Source organism: Stenella coeruleoalba (assembly GCF_951394435.1).
Source record: "Stenella coeruleoalba genome assembly, chromosome: 6".
Taxonomy (NCBI): domain Eukaryota; kingdom Metazoa; phylum Chordata; class Mammalia; order Artiodactyla; family Delphinidae; genus Stenella; species Stenella coeruleoalba.
Genome location: NC_137151.1, coordinates 55205820 through 55222725, shown reverse-complemented (window position 1 = coordinate 55222725; position 16906 = coordinate 55205820). Strand labels below are relative to the sequence as shown.

The 16906-nt window shown below is 40.6% G+C and overlaps 1 protein-coding gene across 1 annotated transcript in view; it reads right to left on the bottom strand.

Annotated features, from left to right (window-relative positions):
- Positions 1-256: 256 nt before the first annotated feature.
- The window catches only part of UPP2 (uridine phosphorylase 2), a gene marked incomplete at both ends in the record, with an annotated part of 42600 nt that continues 25950 nt past the window's right edge, over positions 257-16906 (bottom strand). The window contains 3 exons of the mRNA XM_079925256.1: positions 257-408; positions 12387-12533; positions 14880-15089. Coding sequence (XP_079781382.1) covers positions 257-408; positions 12387-12533; positions 14880-15089 — 509 coding nt within the window. The remainder of the gene's footprint in view (positions 409-12386; positions 12534-14879; positions 15090-16906) is intronic.

The window sequence follows — 16906 nt, the reverse complement described above, 5'->3', positions numbered from 1 at the left end:
AGTACAGGAGTTTTACAGTTTTAATTATTAGACTGACTTAGCTAACTCATTCTAAAATGAAATTTGAATTTAATTTAATGTAAGTTATTAAACTCTTTTACAATAAATTCTTTTTTTAAGAGAAAGGGTTGTATAAAATCATTCAATTATGATTTTAGCGTGTGGATGAGAACTATATAAAAATGCCACAAATAATATATGACTTCAACATTATGACTGAAACTACAAACTTGCAGGGAAGGATTGGGCTGCCCAGCTATGATGTCTGGTCACGAAGTCCAAGCCGCTGTTTGATGAATCTGGAGATTAGGAGCTGAGGCCGTTTCTGGTACTCCACCAGAACATCATGGGGAGAGTTGATCTGGTCGCATTCAAGTCTGTTGAGAAGTGTCACACAGACCACAGCAGCTAGAAGAGCAAATAAGACCATTACCAAACAAATGGGTTTATCTTTTGCATAGAAACATTAACCAGACACCCCCGTGTCCCTAGCACATGTACTTTGTGTTGTTTTCCTTTTCCATAAATGCAATCTACTGAACCTTCCAGACTTCCATATGAATTATAATTCATATTTCTGTGGACTCCCACCAAACACTCCACCTAAATAAGTTAATTGAAATAATTTTCAGCACTCTCCCTTCTCCTTTCCCCTATAATTGGCTACATTAAGGCTTAGAAAAGATTTGTGTTCAAGATAATAACAAGGAGGGATCTTTGCCATCCAAGATACACAAACCTCCAGCTTTCTATCCCATTTCCAATTCTTAGAGCAGGCTTTTCTTTTTCTTTTTTCTTTTTTTAAACATCTTTATTGGAGTATAACTGCTTTACAATGGTATGTTAGTTTCTGCTTTATAACAAAGTGAATCAGCTATACACATACATATATCCCCATATCCCCTCCCTCTGCGTCTCCCTCCCATCCTCCCTATTCCACCCCTCTAGGGGGTCACAAAGCACCGAGCTGATCTCCCTGTGCTATGCAGCTGCTTCCCACTAGCTATCTATTTTACATTTGGTAGTGTATATATGTCCATGCCACACACTCACTTCATCCCAGCTTACCCTTCCCCCTCCCCGTGTCCTCAAGTCCATTCTCTACGTCAAGCAGACTTTTCTTACTTCAGGATATAACTAGAGAGCTAGCCATTTTTTTCCTGAGATGACATTTTAGTCCTTGGTGCAGTGTTTGAGTTTGCCTACTGGAGAGGGAAGTAAATAGAGAAGAGATATGGCCACTAACCTTGGGAAATAGCAATAAAGGCGAGTACTGACTCTTTTGAAATCTGAGAAAAAAAAATGAAATGATATGCTTAAATGAAATGATATGCATAAATGATATGCTTAAGAATCAGCTCCATGAAGGAGCACATTTATTAGCATTTAGTTTCTAAAGAATGAGGACAAAATCTTGTGATAGTTACAAAACTAGGGGGAAAGAGCAAACATCTTTCTTTTAAAAAAAATGAAATTCTCGTTTTTGAAAACACACCATAAAAGCGGCGTCTTTGGTTTGTTCCAGCAAGAACAAGAAAGAGACATTGGGTCCCCTGCAAATTCTTTATCATCAGTTTCACATGAAATCTTTGATTTCAAGGAATGTGGTTATACACATTGAAATCAGTGACAACCACTTTGAATTGATAGCAGTGTCACAATCTCTATGTTCATCTGCATCATTTTAAAAAGGATTTCAGTGGATCTGGGATTAGATGTAGCTACAGTCACAAGCTTTGAGGTCATGAAGATAAAGTTGGGTTTGAGTGTGATATTTATTTCTTTGACTGCTACACTATCTCAGACTTCTGGATTTGAGAAGGCGAAATGGACTGTAATCATAATAGATGCTTTCTTTTTTGTTTGGTTTAGCTCTTGCTATATGCTGGGTATTTATGATACCATTTAGACCTCATAGCTGTGCCATGAGCTAGCTCTTATTTTTATCCCCTTTGGACAAATGATGAAATGAGGGCTCAGGGAGGTAAAATGGCCCAGTAGGACACAGCTAGTAAATAACCAGTCAATTCCCAGCTTCATAAACTGCTGAGAAGACACTCTACCTCCCATCCCTCCTCCTCTGCACATGGCAAACCATAAGGCAGACAGATCAGTCAAACTGACCCTCCTGTTCAGTGAACTGAAAAGCAATTGAAAATATCCAACTTGAGCTGAGTCAAGTATTTTCATCACCTAGTACCCTGTTTATTCAAAACTCATTCAGTTGTAAAGCAAGTTGGCCCAACAGGTAAACAAGTAAATGGAAGAGCTAGAAACTTCCTTGGCTTTTCAAGTTAATGATCAGCAAGTCTGTGATGGCTGACATGAGCTGGTGGTAGCAGGGAAAAGATGAAAGTCCTTCTCTAATCCTTCACTTGGCAGAAGGATAAAAGGAAACACGTGCTCTGTACTTGTCAAGGAGCGGGAGCTGACTTGACTTAACGTCTTCTCCGGCTATTTCAAGGGTGAGGCCAAAGAGGGACAAGAACAGGTCGTCGCGATCTCAGTGGTGTTTTCTTGATGCTAGAGGACCCATTAACAAGCAGCCTGTAATAATCTTGTCGTCTAAAATTACTATTTCCACAAGCAATTAAAAGGGACTAATTTACCCAAAACAATTTGTCAAAGTTAAGCCTGACAGCTTTGCTACCATAATCCTCAGGTTGGGCAGGGAGTATGGCTCCTGCAGAGAGGCATTCAGTGACCTAGCTGTCACCAAGGAGGTTGTCAGCTAACTGACCTCAGGCTGCAATGGGATGAGAACACACCAGTGTTAACGTGAAGCTCAATGTACCCTCGGCCACACCAGGAACTCCCAGTGATTCTCTTTGATTGTTTTTGGTCCCTTTGCAAATCTGATGAAAGTTGTTAACTGCAACCTCTTTTCACAAAAATACACATATGCACATACACACAAAATCTTGTATATAATTTCAAGAGTTTCAGGGCTCCTGAAGCCCACCCTGAATTATTAGAAATCTATGGTCCCCCATGGATCCCTGCTTTAGCCCCACCTCTGTGATTCAGAATGGAGTTCCAGGAAGGTTTTCCAATGAATTGTAGGCAAAGGCAGCAATGTGAGGCAGAAACTCCCTGTGCACAGCAGAACCAAAGAGGGCTGGGTCTCAGAAAATGGCAAAGCAGCAAAGGTTGGCTTTGGAGTGTCCAGCCTGGCCCTTAGGACTGCCCCTCTCCCACCGGCCCTTTACAGGGAGCCCTTCACTTCTCAAGGTTTGAGCTTTTTAGGCAGACCCCATCTTTATTCCTCAGGTGCCTGGTATATAAAACACAGAAACCTCAACAACCCAGAACCTTTGCACTTCCTCTGTCTCCTCTGAGACGTCTATCTCAGGCTGTTGACTGCTAATCAAAAACCAAGTGGAGAAAATTTATATTCAAAGGATCTGATCAAAGCTAAGGAGCATAGGAACAAGTTGTTCGTCTAGACTGGCATTTCTGAAAATGTGCTCCACTGGCCACTTGCGTCAGAACTAGAACTTGTTAATAATGCAGATTTTTAGGCTTTATCACAGACATACAGAAAAAGGAGTGAGGAATAAGAAAGGGCAGTTAATCTGTACTTAAAACAAGAAACTCAGTTAAATTATTTGCACATTGATATTTGACAGCTATTGCGTTAAAGACTTTAAACTCTATCCTGAATTAAATTAAAGCAAATGTTCATACCTGCACCCTAGTACTTTAGGTTCCCAGAGAACCAAGATTTAGCATTAACTCTATCAAAAATTGTCCCATATCTTTTATAAAAGTGTTACTAAAGACACTGTCGATGTAATATAGCTGATAATTTCACTTAAGTTTAACATTTGGATAACGTTTTTATGACAAACCTTAAATGCTTTCTTTATAAGCTAATGAGAGCTGTGTAACTCAAAGTGTTTCCATTTTCAACTTGGCCTCTAGGAAAGTCAGAACTAAATCTAAGTATTTAGATTTAGTATTGCCCTACCAGGTAGCTCTTTGATATTGAGAGCTCCCCATCCACTCCCTTAAATACATGCCTCTTATTCTCTTTACCTTTGCTTAAATTATTTATACATTCATCTTTTATTGAAAGCTGCTGCTAATGCCTTTTAGAAAAAGGAGAAAGTATAAGTAATCTGTCGATAGATAAATATGATACTCTTTTATACCTATGGAATAGCGCCAGGAAAGGGGGTGAGGAGGCAGGAGATAACAGGGCTAGTCCATCTTCGTTGTGATCTGGCTGTGTTTCCTTAGACAGGTCACTTTTTACTCTCTGGGTCTTATTTCATTCTCTGAGAAAGGAGCAGGTTGGACCTCAAAGGTCTTGCTCAGCTTCTGTGCCTCACATTATCTTGGTATGAGGACCATGCTGTCATCTCCAGGAGGTCCAGCTGCAAACTTGGGGACTTGCGCTTCTGCTGGGTGCTGGACCTCCAACCAGAGATGTGTCAGGATGGGCAGAGGATGTGCCTGCTGTGCTAGGGGCAGAGGCTCCAACAGGGAGAACCCAGGGAGCCCCACTGAGGTCACAGGTGGGAAGAGGCAGGTCACAGGTAATGCCAACACACAAAAAGTTGAATCTGTGGCCCCAAATCATTCTCTAACATGTGAGTGTGTTGGTACAGGAAGGCAGGAGTAGGATAGAGGACAGGAGAGTAGAATTAAAATGAATCAAACAAAACTCTAGACACAGACCTTGATTTAAAATATGTAAAAACCAGCAAAGCAAGAAGAAACAATTTTTTAAAATCCTGTCTTTATAAGCGTAATAAATGAATTACTTACCATTTATGCTTGATTTCCCAGACACACTGACTTATTTTCTTGGTAAAATAATAACTGTGCATACTACTGAATAAGTATCAATGTAATGCTTTATTTGATTCCAACACTAACCATCTTGGTATGTGGTTAGCCCTTAGGGGATTTGCTTTCTTTCTAAAGTAGCACAGCTAACTTTTAAAATAGAAAAACCTGCAGGGTTTTTTGTTTGTTTGTTTTTTTGGTTCCTCTGAATAGAGATCTGAACCTTGTGCATCCATGGGAGGCTGCTGGGAAGACTCAGCAGGGCATGGTGCAAAGGGACCTCAAGTCAGACAGAGCTCGGTTCCAATTCCAGTCCAGCTACTTCTTATTTACTGTGAGAACTTGGGAAAGTTATTTAACCTCTCTGAGCCACAGTATCTCTCAGGAGATACTGTGAGGGTGAAGAGCTGCAGTGGGTTGCCTTTTGCCTTTGTGTAATAATATTTCAAAACCCCAATTTTCCTCATTTTTGAATTAAGAAACAGTCCAGTTCCAGACTGAGTATAATCTTTAATCCTTGTTGTAATATCTTCTTTACTTTATCAGTGATCATCCTGCAGTTCCCAGAGCCCAATAGCCTTCATTTCTGGGACCAGCAGAAGGATATAAAATGGAATTAAAGCCAGATTCTGCTCCCTTTCACTGAGCTGTAATATTATGAAGACTGAATACATTCCCAAAGTTCCCAGTATCTGTCAAAAGAAATAACACTGAATTCTTCCATTACCCTTAAAGAAAATCCACTGTGAGTGCTGCCAACAACTAAAGACAAAGATTTAAGTGAAACTAATCTTGGATAAATATTATGTTTCGTATATTGTCATGCAAGCAAGCTTGTGTTAAAAGGCAGCAGGCACTGTCTTTTAAAGATGGGTAAAAATTGAACGTACTTATCACAAGTTCACAGTGCAAAAGGATTAACATCTTTAATCAGAATGTTAGGGGTTTAATTAAAGTAGATTTTGCTTTAAGAGAGGGACAGATATATGCATATTATAAAACCATAGATGAATGCATTCATACAGCATTGTACAGTGGGTTTACCTTGTTCTGAAGGTTCAGCCTTTCAAGGTAGAATAATTTTGTGACAGCCACTATTTCCCTCACCCAAGTCCTTCTTAAAGCAACAATGGATTCCCACTATTATTTTTCAGGATAATGAGATCAGGATAACAGTAGTGACTTAGGGGTGTCCGTGGCCCCATTTCAAGCAGTTTGTCCACCTATCAAATATCAGGAGATCCACGGGCTACAGCTATAGCAGAAGTATTGTATGAAACTTACAGCAAAGGGAGGCTTAACTTTAAGGCTTTGCCTCTTCCTAGTTGGACAATTTTGTGACACTCCGAAGTCCTTTAGAAAATTCCAAGCCATAAATGTAGCTGGGTAATGAAGGAACCAGTTGAATTTGTTATAGCCGTCTTCCATGGTCAGTAGGGGTTGAGTGGTCATTCTGTTCACTCATTTGTTCATTCATTTAGTAAATATTTATTGAATGCCCATATGGCAGATATTATTCTAAGTGCTAGAGATATAGCAAAAAAAATGACAAACAAGGTCCCTGTTCTCATGCTACTTATACTGTAATGGAGAAAGATGCTAAATACATACCTCCATGCATTAATACATGTAAAATAATATGTAAGTTAATATATAAAGAAAACAGAAATGTAGTCTGGTATAGTGGTAAATGTGATGCAGAGAAATGAAGTGGAATGAGTGAATGAGTGAGTAAGTAGAATGAATGTGGGTAAGTTTAGTTTAGGTAGTCATGCAAAACTTCTCTGATGAAGTGAGACTTAAGGTGAGATCTTATATTAATCATAAAGATAAGAAGTGGTAATCCATGTGGTCCCAGGTGAATGCAGAAAGATCTGTTTTTGCACCGGTCCAAAGTCAATGACTGACTCCTCTGAGTTAGGACAGTGAGCCTCTAGAAGACTCTTGTTTAAATAAAAAGTTGTTATTTATTAGCCATCATTGCCTTACTATGAAGTCAGATTGGTTATCCAGTCATCTGGTAGTATTAAAGGGACATAAAAAGACCATTAGAGAAGGCTGTCTGGAGAGACTGGGTAGAAAGGGCCACTGCTGACAGTGGGAGAGGGATTGAGGGGGAGGGGCACTAGGCCTGGGAGCCCTGAGCGTTCGGTGCCAGATGAAACACATTTTCCAGTGTCGCTTAGCATTGGTATATAGCCTCCCTAATAAGTATGTTAAAACAGCTGCTTGTGAAGTCTCTCTCAGCCCTTCCCCAAAGCAAGCTTTTCTACCTCATACAGAGCTTTTCCAAGCTTCACTGCTTTTGCGGAAGGATATAATGAAGTGGGGATGAAAGATAGGAACATGGTAGCATCATATGCATGGGGTTTTGGTCTGTTTCCTTGGTGGTTGATCTTCCAGGTGTTGATCTTCCTGTACCAGGAGTGCACCTTTGGAAACGGTGGTGTCTGAGGTAGATAAAGAGTCCCTGTCACCATGAAGAAATTTGGACAGAAATACTCCCAAGAACTGCAGAATTACAGAGTTACAGATACAACCTTTAGTGTGCATGTTGGCAGCCCAGAAAGGGTCTGCTCAATGGAAAGGCTGCAGCAGTGGCCTGGAAGAGAGCTATTGGCAGGCTGAAATCAGCTACCAACAGCTCCAATAGCAGCAGAAAAAGGAAAGCGCAGCATGGGGCAAGCTAGAGAGGACAGAGTCCGGGAAGGTACCTGCAGCTGGCAGAGAAAGCAAGGTCACAAGGATTCGTGGCAAGGACCAAAAAATCCCTCATAACAGAATAACGTCGCCGAAGCTTTGGCAACACCCTCAAAGAGAGAAAGACTAGGGTCCGGGGTTCACAAGCCTAGAACTCTCTGGCTGCCTCTTAAGAAAGAACTGATGCTCATCACTAAACTTACATCAGGGCAGCAGTTCGTGACGTGGCATTTTATGTTTGACTAAACTGGTTACCAAATTTTCCTCCATCTGCATATCAGGTGGAGCCATGACTCAAGTGACCGCTTGCTGTTTCCATAAGAAAGAAATGTGAGGAAGCATTTCCTGGAGCAGAAATATCTGAATCCAGGTGTTCCTGCAGGTCATGTGCTGGTTAGGCTGCGGCTCAGGAAAGGGCAAGCTGCCCACCGCTGGGGCTCCCACTCCCACTAACTTGTGGAGAGAAAAGCAGATGCTATTGTTTCCCTGAAAGGAGGTATTAATGATGGCCTTCTAAAGAGGACAAGGATGCACTTGAATCCTTTACTCATATGTTACAAGGATTTGTGTGTACGTTCATTCTGAGATGAGAGTAGTGGTTCTACAATTAATCTCTTCTTGTGACCTGTAACTCCTGTCTAAAATGTTACCGCATACATTTTGCTTGTAGTTTTGTATATTAAAATTGATTGACAATAAGGACAAGTATTAGAATTAAAGTTCCACTTGTGATCAAATAAGGCATTATTCAGCTGTAATTCTTTACTTCTTTGAAGATTTCTTTGGGGCTGGGACACTAGACTCTCCAGGTATACTGCCAATTGCACTGACGACTCTTCCTTAGTTTCTGCTGGATCTCCCTCACCTCCCTGACTTTTTCATCTGTTTCTACACTCAGGCACTTTGTCATCTCATTTATTACATGGCTTTAAATGCCATCTATATGCTGTCAACTTCCAATTTTATTTCCCCAGTCCAAATTTCTCACCTAAACTCCAGATTCATAAATCCACCTGCTCACTTAGCCTCCATTTGATGTCTACTACAGTACCGCCAAATCCTCACCCAATTTTTTCTATCCCAACTGTGATAACTCCATCCTTCCAGCTGTTCAGGCCAAAAACCTGGAAATCATTTTTCACTAGCATTTCGCTCCAAATTCCCATCAAATTGTCAACAAATCCTGTTGGATTTGCCTTCAAGATGTATCTAGCATATGACTACTTCTCACCTCCTCCACTGTTGTTGTACTGGTCTATCATCTCTCCCTAGACTACTATATCAGCCCTCTTACTTCTCTCCCTGCTTCTGCCCTTAACCCCAGTAGGATCTTCCCAGATCAGCAGCCAGTGTGCTCCTGTTCAAACGCAAGCCAGATCCCGTCACCTCTCTATTCAAAGCAATGACTTCTCATATCTCTCAGAGTGAAAGTCACAGTTGTCATAGGGACCACACAGTCCATACTCCCTCCATCTCCTACCCTCTCCACTGCTGTCACTCCCCTCCAGTCACACTGGTCTCACTGTTTCTCTGTCACACTCTGAATGCTCCTGCCTGGTAACCTTAGATTTGCATTTCCTGGACTCCTTTTGCCCAGACACCCACGTGGCATTTTCCTAAATGGCACCTTTTCTGTGTACCCTTCCCTATTTTAATGTATGGTTTCCCTCCCTACCTTGGCTGTCCCTGTGCCCTTTCCCTGCCTTATTTCTCACCATCATGCTCCTCAGCATCTAACATATTACCATATTATTATAGATTGCTCTCTGTTGTTGTTTGTCTCCCCCCTAGACTCCGCAAGGGCAGAGATTCTGTCTGTGTCATCCTCTGCTGTGTCCCTACTGCTTGGGTGCTCAGGCCACTGGTTGATGCACAGAAGTCCTTCTTTCTTTAGGAAGATAATAATTGAGACAAATCTTATCAGCCAAAGATTTGATTTAAAAATCAAGCTTCTTGTATTGTGCTATGCACTCAGTAGGTACACTATAAAACACGTTTGATAGGTGACATATTCTATGGGCTCTTTTCTGAAAAAAAAAAAACTATGAATTCTAAAAAAAGTTGCTCCAACATTTTCTTAGACATCATTGTTCATATTTGGGGACTGCTTCCCACTCAAAAATAATATTTTAGATGGTGCTATTTTGCTTTAGGTCTGAGGCTTTCATAGCCAATTTAATAAAGAATATTTTATTAACTTTTCAGGTTTACCTCTTCCATCCATAAAACTTGAATTTTTTTTTAACATCTTTATTGGAGTATAATTGCTTTACAATGGTCTGTTAGTTTCTGCTTTATAACAAAGTGAATCAGTTATACATATACATATGTTCCCATATCTCTTCCCTCTTGAGTCTCCCTCCCTCCCACCCTCCCTATCCCACCCCTCTAGGTGGTCACAAAGCACCGAGCTGATCTCCCTGTGCTATGCAGATGCTTCCCACTAGCTATCTATTTTACGTTTGGTAGTGTATATATGTCCATGCCACTCTCTCACTTTGTCACAGCTTACCCTTCCCCCTCCCCATATCCTCAAGTCCATTCTCTAATAGGTCTGTGTCTTTATTCCCGTCTTACCCCTAGGTTCTTCATGACATTTTTTTTTCTCAGATTCCATATATATGTGTTAGCATACGGTATTTGTCTTTCTCTTTCTGACTTACTTCACTCTGTATGACAGACTTTAGGTCCATCCACCTCACTACAAATAGCTCAATTTCGTTTCTTTTTATGGCCGAGTAATATTCCATTGTATATATGTGCCACATCTTCTTTATCCATTCATCTGATAATGGACACTTAGGTTGCTTCTGTCTCCTGGCTATTGTAAATAGAGCTGCAATGAACATTTTGGTACATGACTCTTTTTGAATTATGGTTTTCTCAGGGTATATGCCCAGTACTGGGATTGCTGGGTCATATGGTAGTTCTATTTGTAGTTTTTTAAGGAACCTCCATTCTGTTCTCCATAGTGGCTGTATCAATTTACATTCCCACCAACAGTGCAAGAGGGTTCCCTTTTCTCCACATCCTCTCCAGCATTTATTGTTTGTAGATTTTTTAATCTAGAGGATGACTATGAAAATAATTTAAAATCACAAAGAATAGTTATATTGATTAGTCCTTGTGAAAATTATGTTTTACTTCAGTAGGTTTTCTTGGTGTTGGTCAGAGATTAGTGGTTCTATTGGAATAATTTCACCAAAAATAAAAATGCATGCCACACACATATTTGGTTTCTTAATGCCACTCTCCACCCAAAGGAAGCAGAGATTCTTGGAGAAATGGCTGATCCCAGACCTGAGGCAAGGAAAGTGTAAGTGGTACCTAAGAATCCCGTTGTGCCTGAAAGCAAGAAAATTCTCAAGAGTTAAGAGAATTATGTCAGAAGGACAGAAGAGTGCACTAGAAGGGGCTCTTCCTGGCCGCATTTGGGATAATTTGAGTATCAAAAAGAATAATGACAGAAACTGCTTATAACACACTGCTTTGAACAAAATCCACCAAACAATAACGACTCCCTGCCACCAAAAAGAAAAAAGAGAGAGAAGAGCGTGAGAAAGAAAGGCTCTTCTTAAAAGAATGCTAGCTAACAAACGTAGGAGGAATGATGGAATTAGAAAAGCATCATTTGTATTCCATGCTAAAATCACTGAGAAAAGATGATTGGGTTATAGGATATTCGTTCACACAGTGCCAGATTATCATCCCAGAAGTTACTTGCTACTTTCAGAGAGAAAACATTAATTTTTCAGAGGAGGGAGATGGGCAGTTACCCCTTGAGCCAAGTGATCCACTTGAAATTACTAACAGTGGAATATCTTCACATTACCTTTCCCTGATGTGGTGCAATGGAAAGTTTACATTACTATGAAGTGTTCTTACCACATAGCTGAATCTAATCAAGCCACTAGACTTTACTTCTGCTTTACAGGAAATAAAGTGAAATCCCACGATGACGAGTACAGACAAATCTAGAACATGGATGTTCTACAAGATAACTGCCTGAACTTTTCAAAAATTCCTCTGTCCTGGGGAAAAAAGAAAAGTAGGGAAACTATTCTAGATGTAAAAGTATAGAGATACAATAACTAAGCAATACAGTGTATAAAGTTAATTCAATATTAGATTAAAATAATCTTTAAAGATATTTTTAGGAAAATCAGAAAATTTAAAAATGGAATGGATGTTAAATGATGTTATGAAATGATTTTTACTTTTCTTTATTTTTTTTTTGGTTTGATAATTGTATTGTGGTCATTAGGAGGACATCCTTATTCTTAGGAAATGATGCTAAGTTACAAGAGTTAAGTGACATAATATTTATAATTTATATACAATGATTCAGGAGAAAAAAGCAAATAGGTGTGTTTGTGTACATGTGTGTATATATATGTATGTATATATATATACACACACACATACACAGTATTCTTTCAATTTTTCTGTATTATTGATTTTTTTTTCAAAATAAAAAAGTTGGGAAAAGCAAAAGTGCATGTAAATTAACTCTAAAAACACACTACTCCACTGATGTTTTGTCCTTTGATGGACTATTTTAGGAATATTTTATTTGTGTCATGTCTCAGTAAATTCAGTTGTAGTAGAAAACAGCTTCCACTACCAGGATGAAGAAAGCAGAACAATCTATGAAGTCTTGGCTATGTAACCCACTAGCTGGTGACCTTGGGCAACTTAACTTTTGACCCTTGAGGCTTGGTTTCCTCATTTGCATAACAAATAATGTCCTGCCCACTCACAAGATATTATGAGATAACCGTGCATTCAACCCAAAGTAATCTATAGCTGGATTCCTTTTTCTTCTCCTGGAGAGTGAAAATAACTTCATGAAAGAGGAGAATTTGACCCTTAGGCATTCATGAAAGTCTTACCTTTTAGACCACAAAGTCTACACATGGCCGCAAACACCGTAGATTCCATTTCGATATTCCTGATGCCAGCATTATATGCTCTTTTCAAGTAATCTAACCCCTTTTCTCTGGAAAAGGAGCACAGCGCTCCATCTAGTCGACCCTGGCCTGAAAGAGAATGGAGAATGTTTAGCGACTTGATGTCCCACGGTGGCTGTGGCATCACTAAGAGGCTTGCTGTCAGCCCAAGTGCTCTGTGGCTGACTCTAACTCATGGGCCTGCACCCCAGGTAGGATAAATCTGGCCATCTGAATCATCCTATCAAAGGACCTGGGGCAAGGCTGTGCGCAGCTCAAGAGTCTCACACAGGAATCTCCATGGCACTGAGCTCCCCCAGCTCTGGGGCAAGTGACCATTGAATGGCCGCAGCAGCCAGCACTGTGCCCAGAGACAGTAGGACCTGGAGGGTCTCTGGAAGATCTGCCCTTTGAGGAAAATCTCAGGTTGCACCTGCGACTGGCAGCTGGCCCAGGGACAGGTGCTGGGGAAGAAGAAAAGGCTCCAAGCCCCAGTGATGATCCTAAGCTACTTGAGGATCAGGGTGGTGGTTTGGACATTGCAGCTCCATCTGTGCATCATGACCATGGTAACCATACACAGATGGTCAATTTGTCCACCTTTTCCCTGCCACACACCTCAGGCTGCACGCCATTCTTTTGCGATCACATTTTCCCTTCTAGGCTGCTCTCGGTGTTTACTTAGCACTTGAATTCCATCTGTACCAACCAGTGGGGCCAGAAAGAGGTGGAGAAAAGCCTGATGCTGTTACTCCTCCTCCACCGTGGCTGCGCTGGGAACAGGCTTCACCGCATCCCACCCCCAAGAGCGTCCTCTTGAAGTAGGGAGGCCAGTAGACTCTGTCACCATCTATATTGCAAAATCCTCTTTTTTATTTTTTTGCGGTACGCGGGCCTCTCACTGTTGTGGTCTCTCCCGTTGCGGAGCACAGGCCCCGGACGCGCAGGCTCAGCAGCCATGGCTCACGGGCCCAGCCACTCCGCGGCATGTGGGATCTTCCCGGACCGGGGCACGAACCCCTGCCCCCTGCATTGGCAGGCGGACTCTCAACCACTGCGCGACCAGGGAAGCCCCTCTTTTTTCCCTTTACTGTATCTTTCATGCTATTTCCATCCTTGCTGTCTGCTTCTGCTTGTGCCCTCCTTCTTAGGGCTGCCTGCCAACACCTCTAATGCAGTGCTATTTTAGCAGATTCAAACTCAGATGTCCCACAAGTTAAGCAGGTAATGTCAACGAGGTCTGCCTGTTGGAAGGGAGCAGCCTCACCTCACCTTCAGTGAATGTAGCCCCAGATGTGGGCCGAGGCTTGCCAGGGCTGCCATGAATAAATTATTTTATATTTTTAATGTTATGTTATTTCAAGAAGCCAAAAATCTGGATTTTCATATGAAATCTCCAGAAATTATAAATGTTGGCAAAATAATTCATATTCTAAAAAATACTGTGCAGCCCAAAGAAAACATTGACTCCAATGGGTACCATTTGCAAGTTCTGGCTTAAACCCGTCAGTGACCCTCCCCAAGAAGGGGCCAGTGGCCTGAGACAAAGTCTCAACCCTATCACACCCAAAGTGGCCCCTATTTTATAACACATATGTGGTGACAACACCTTTACTAACCTGAAGTAATGTTTATAGATAATATATCTCCATATATAACTGTTTAGAATTCAATGTAATAGTCTAAGTTTGATCCAAAGGGAAAAGAAAAGAAAAATAATTAAAAATGGGGTAATATGTAGTTTGATGAACGTACTCAAATGCAGCTACACTGTAAGATTTCTAGAATGCCCTCCAAGGAATGGTACCAACCCTGGTTAGATTCTTTCTTGTGGAATGAGCAAGGTCTGTCCTGGAGGGCGTTTTCTCCTGGCCCCTCCCTGCTTGTGGCAAGAGCTGCTACTTGGGAGTCACCATCAGTTTTGTTCCTAAACTTGATTTGGGGACATTTTACTCATGGCCAAGAGAAAAAAGAACTGCTGTGAGACTACCCCATCCCTTTGGGATTTCCTCCCCCAAATATCTCTTCCCATTTCCTGGTTCCCACTCTTTCCTGGGTACCAGATCCCTTCCAAGGTACAGGTGACTGTACCTCAAAATGGAAGAAACATAGAAGCATATCCCCATTTTCCGATTTAAATTAAAGGCATCAACAGAGATAAGATTCTGCTAACATCACAAATTGCATTTGAGTATCCAATTTGTTCTAGGAGGATTAAACCTACTCTCAAAATAAATTCATTATGTGTGTGTCTCCACCGCTTATTATGTCCTTACGTTCCTATGCTTTAGTAAGTTGAAAAGGCTGTTTCAGTTCCTTTTTTAATCCCCAACTATGAATTTCTAAAGTGGAGTTTTTAATATAAATTGTGGGTTTGAATAACAAAGTATTGCTGGCAATTTTCTGCTGCTTTCACAGTTTATAAATTCTTCTCACCTTCATAAAAATCATAGGTACACATCGTATGTCCAATGAGGGTTGGGAAGTCAGGAATTTCTTTGCTACAGTTGAATAGTTCCTCAGCCAGTTCTTTGTCAAGTTCAGTACTTCTGGTGACAACATTGTCCAAGATTACCTGTTCAAACCGGGGCTTAAAAAAGGAGTCTACGGCTCTATCTGTTATTACAACAGACCCTGGTGCAATCCCTGCAGTGTGGGAATAAATAGGTGGTTACAGAAGAATGTCACTTAGGTTTACTTTTGACACATAGTATGTAATCTCTTCTGCCAACATTAATTAATGCTAGTTGCTAATGATTCTCCCCATTTTCATCTTTAAAATTATTTTCTTTTCCAAATGCAATTAAATAATAACATTCCGAACAGGCATTTACATTTGCTTTCTTTCCAGATTCACATTTACAATGCGATTGGGTTTAAATTTCAAGACAAACATGACTCTTGGATATGCAAATTAGTACTGGCCTTCAGGTTCAAATTTGAATAAAGTAGGTCAGGAATAAACTAAATGAGCCTGCCAGAAAGTAGTTTTCATAAAGTGATGTGACTACTTGATATTTAATCTTCTCTGCAACTCCTTGATTACTATAATTTCTTTGTATCTCTGTCCTCTCTTCCTTTTGATTCTCATTACATCCATTCCCTCTTCCCCTCTCCCATCCCATGTAAATTAGGCCTCTTGGCTGACCTTCCATTGCTACAAAGTCTGGCTTGCTCCTGGGACTCAGGAACTCAAGTCTCAGGGACTTGAGAAACCATTTTCTGCCAACTGTTATTCCCCTGGCCTGGTGTGTTCCCTCATCCTCCCACACACACTTTCATCAGACCAACTTCAACTCATTCTTCTGGTGTCAGCTTAAGTCACTTCCTTCAAAAGATCTGAATCCACAGAGGGGGAAAAAATTAAAAGGCAACACAGATACATTACATTCAATTTTCCCAGGTCCAGCTTTTGACCTAGTTTTTGGCCCGTTCTGATTCCTGTTTAGAGCCTGGATGAGGGGATATATATTGATAGGGCCCTAGACTCTCTCTCTGTCCTAATAGTCATCATATTTTTTGTAATTACTCATTTGTTTGTCTATTGCCCTGATAAAACATAGGCTCTATGAAGGCAAGAACAGTGTCTGTCCACTGTTGTCTCCCCAGTAGCATTGTGCCTATCACATTATAGGTATTCCAATAAAAATTTGTTGAATGAGTGAATGTTTCCATAGAGATGCCATAGACAGAGATCTGCAAACTACAATCCATGGGCCAGATCCAGCCCATCTTTGTAAATAGAGCTTTATTGGAACACAGCCACATTCATTCATTTGCATATTTTCTATGATTGCTTCCACACTCTAATGGCAGAGTTGAGAAGTTGCAACAGAAACCGTATGGCCTGCAAAGCCTAAAATATTTACTGTCTGACCTTGTATAGAAAAAATTTACCAACCCCTACCATAGCACATAGCCATATCCTTCTGGGTTCTTAATAAATTCCAATGTGGATCAACATGGGGTTAATTTAGAAGATCCAGCTAGAGCCCCAAGGTAGGCTCTGATGATAGAGCCTCGGTGAGTCAGATACTTTTTAAAGAAATCAAACAAGTATCTTCTTGAATTATTCACAGTGTCCTAAAAACAGGAAAGTGACTGAGAAGGAAGTTGAAAATGTGGAAATCAAAAATGAAGTTATTCACATGACATCCTAATATTTAGATGTATTAGAGCATTTATATCCCAGTTAAAGTCTCTTAAAGGCCAAGGCACTGTTTATTTGAGTACCTCATCATAATGAAGTTTTGTTGGCTCATCTAAAGAGTGGTAACATCAGCAAAAAAAACAAACAAAAAAAACCCCAACAAGCTACACCTCCTTCATCTCCAAATCAAAGTTTTTAAAACAAAACAAACACATCTTACTGATAAGCTAAGAGTTCTTAATGAGAACAGAACTTCAAAATGATGGATAATCCACAACAGCACATTGCTTTAATTTCCCACAATTCATAGACC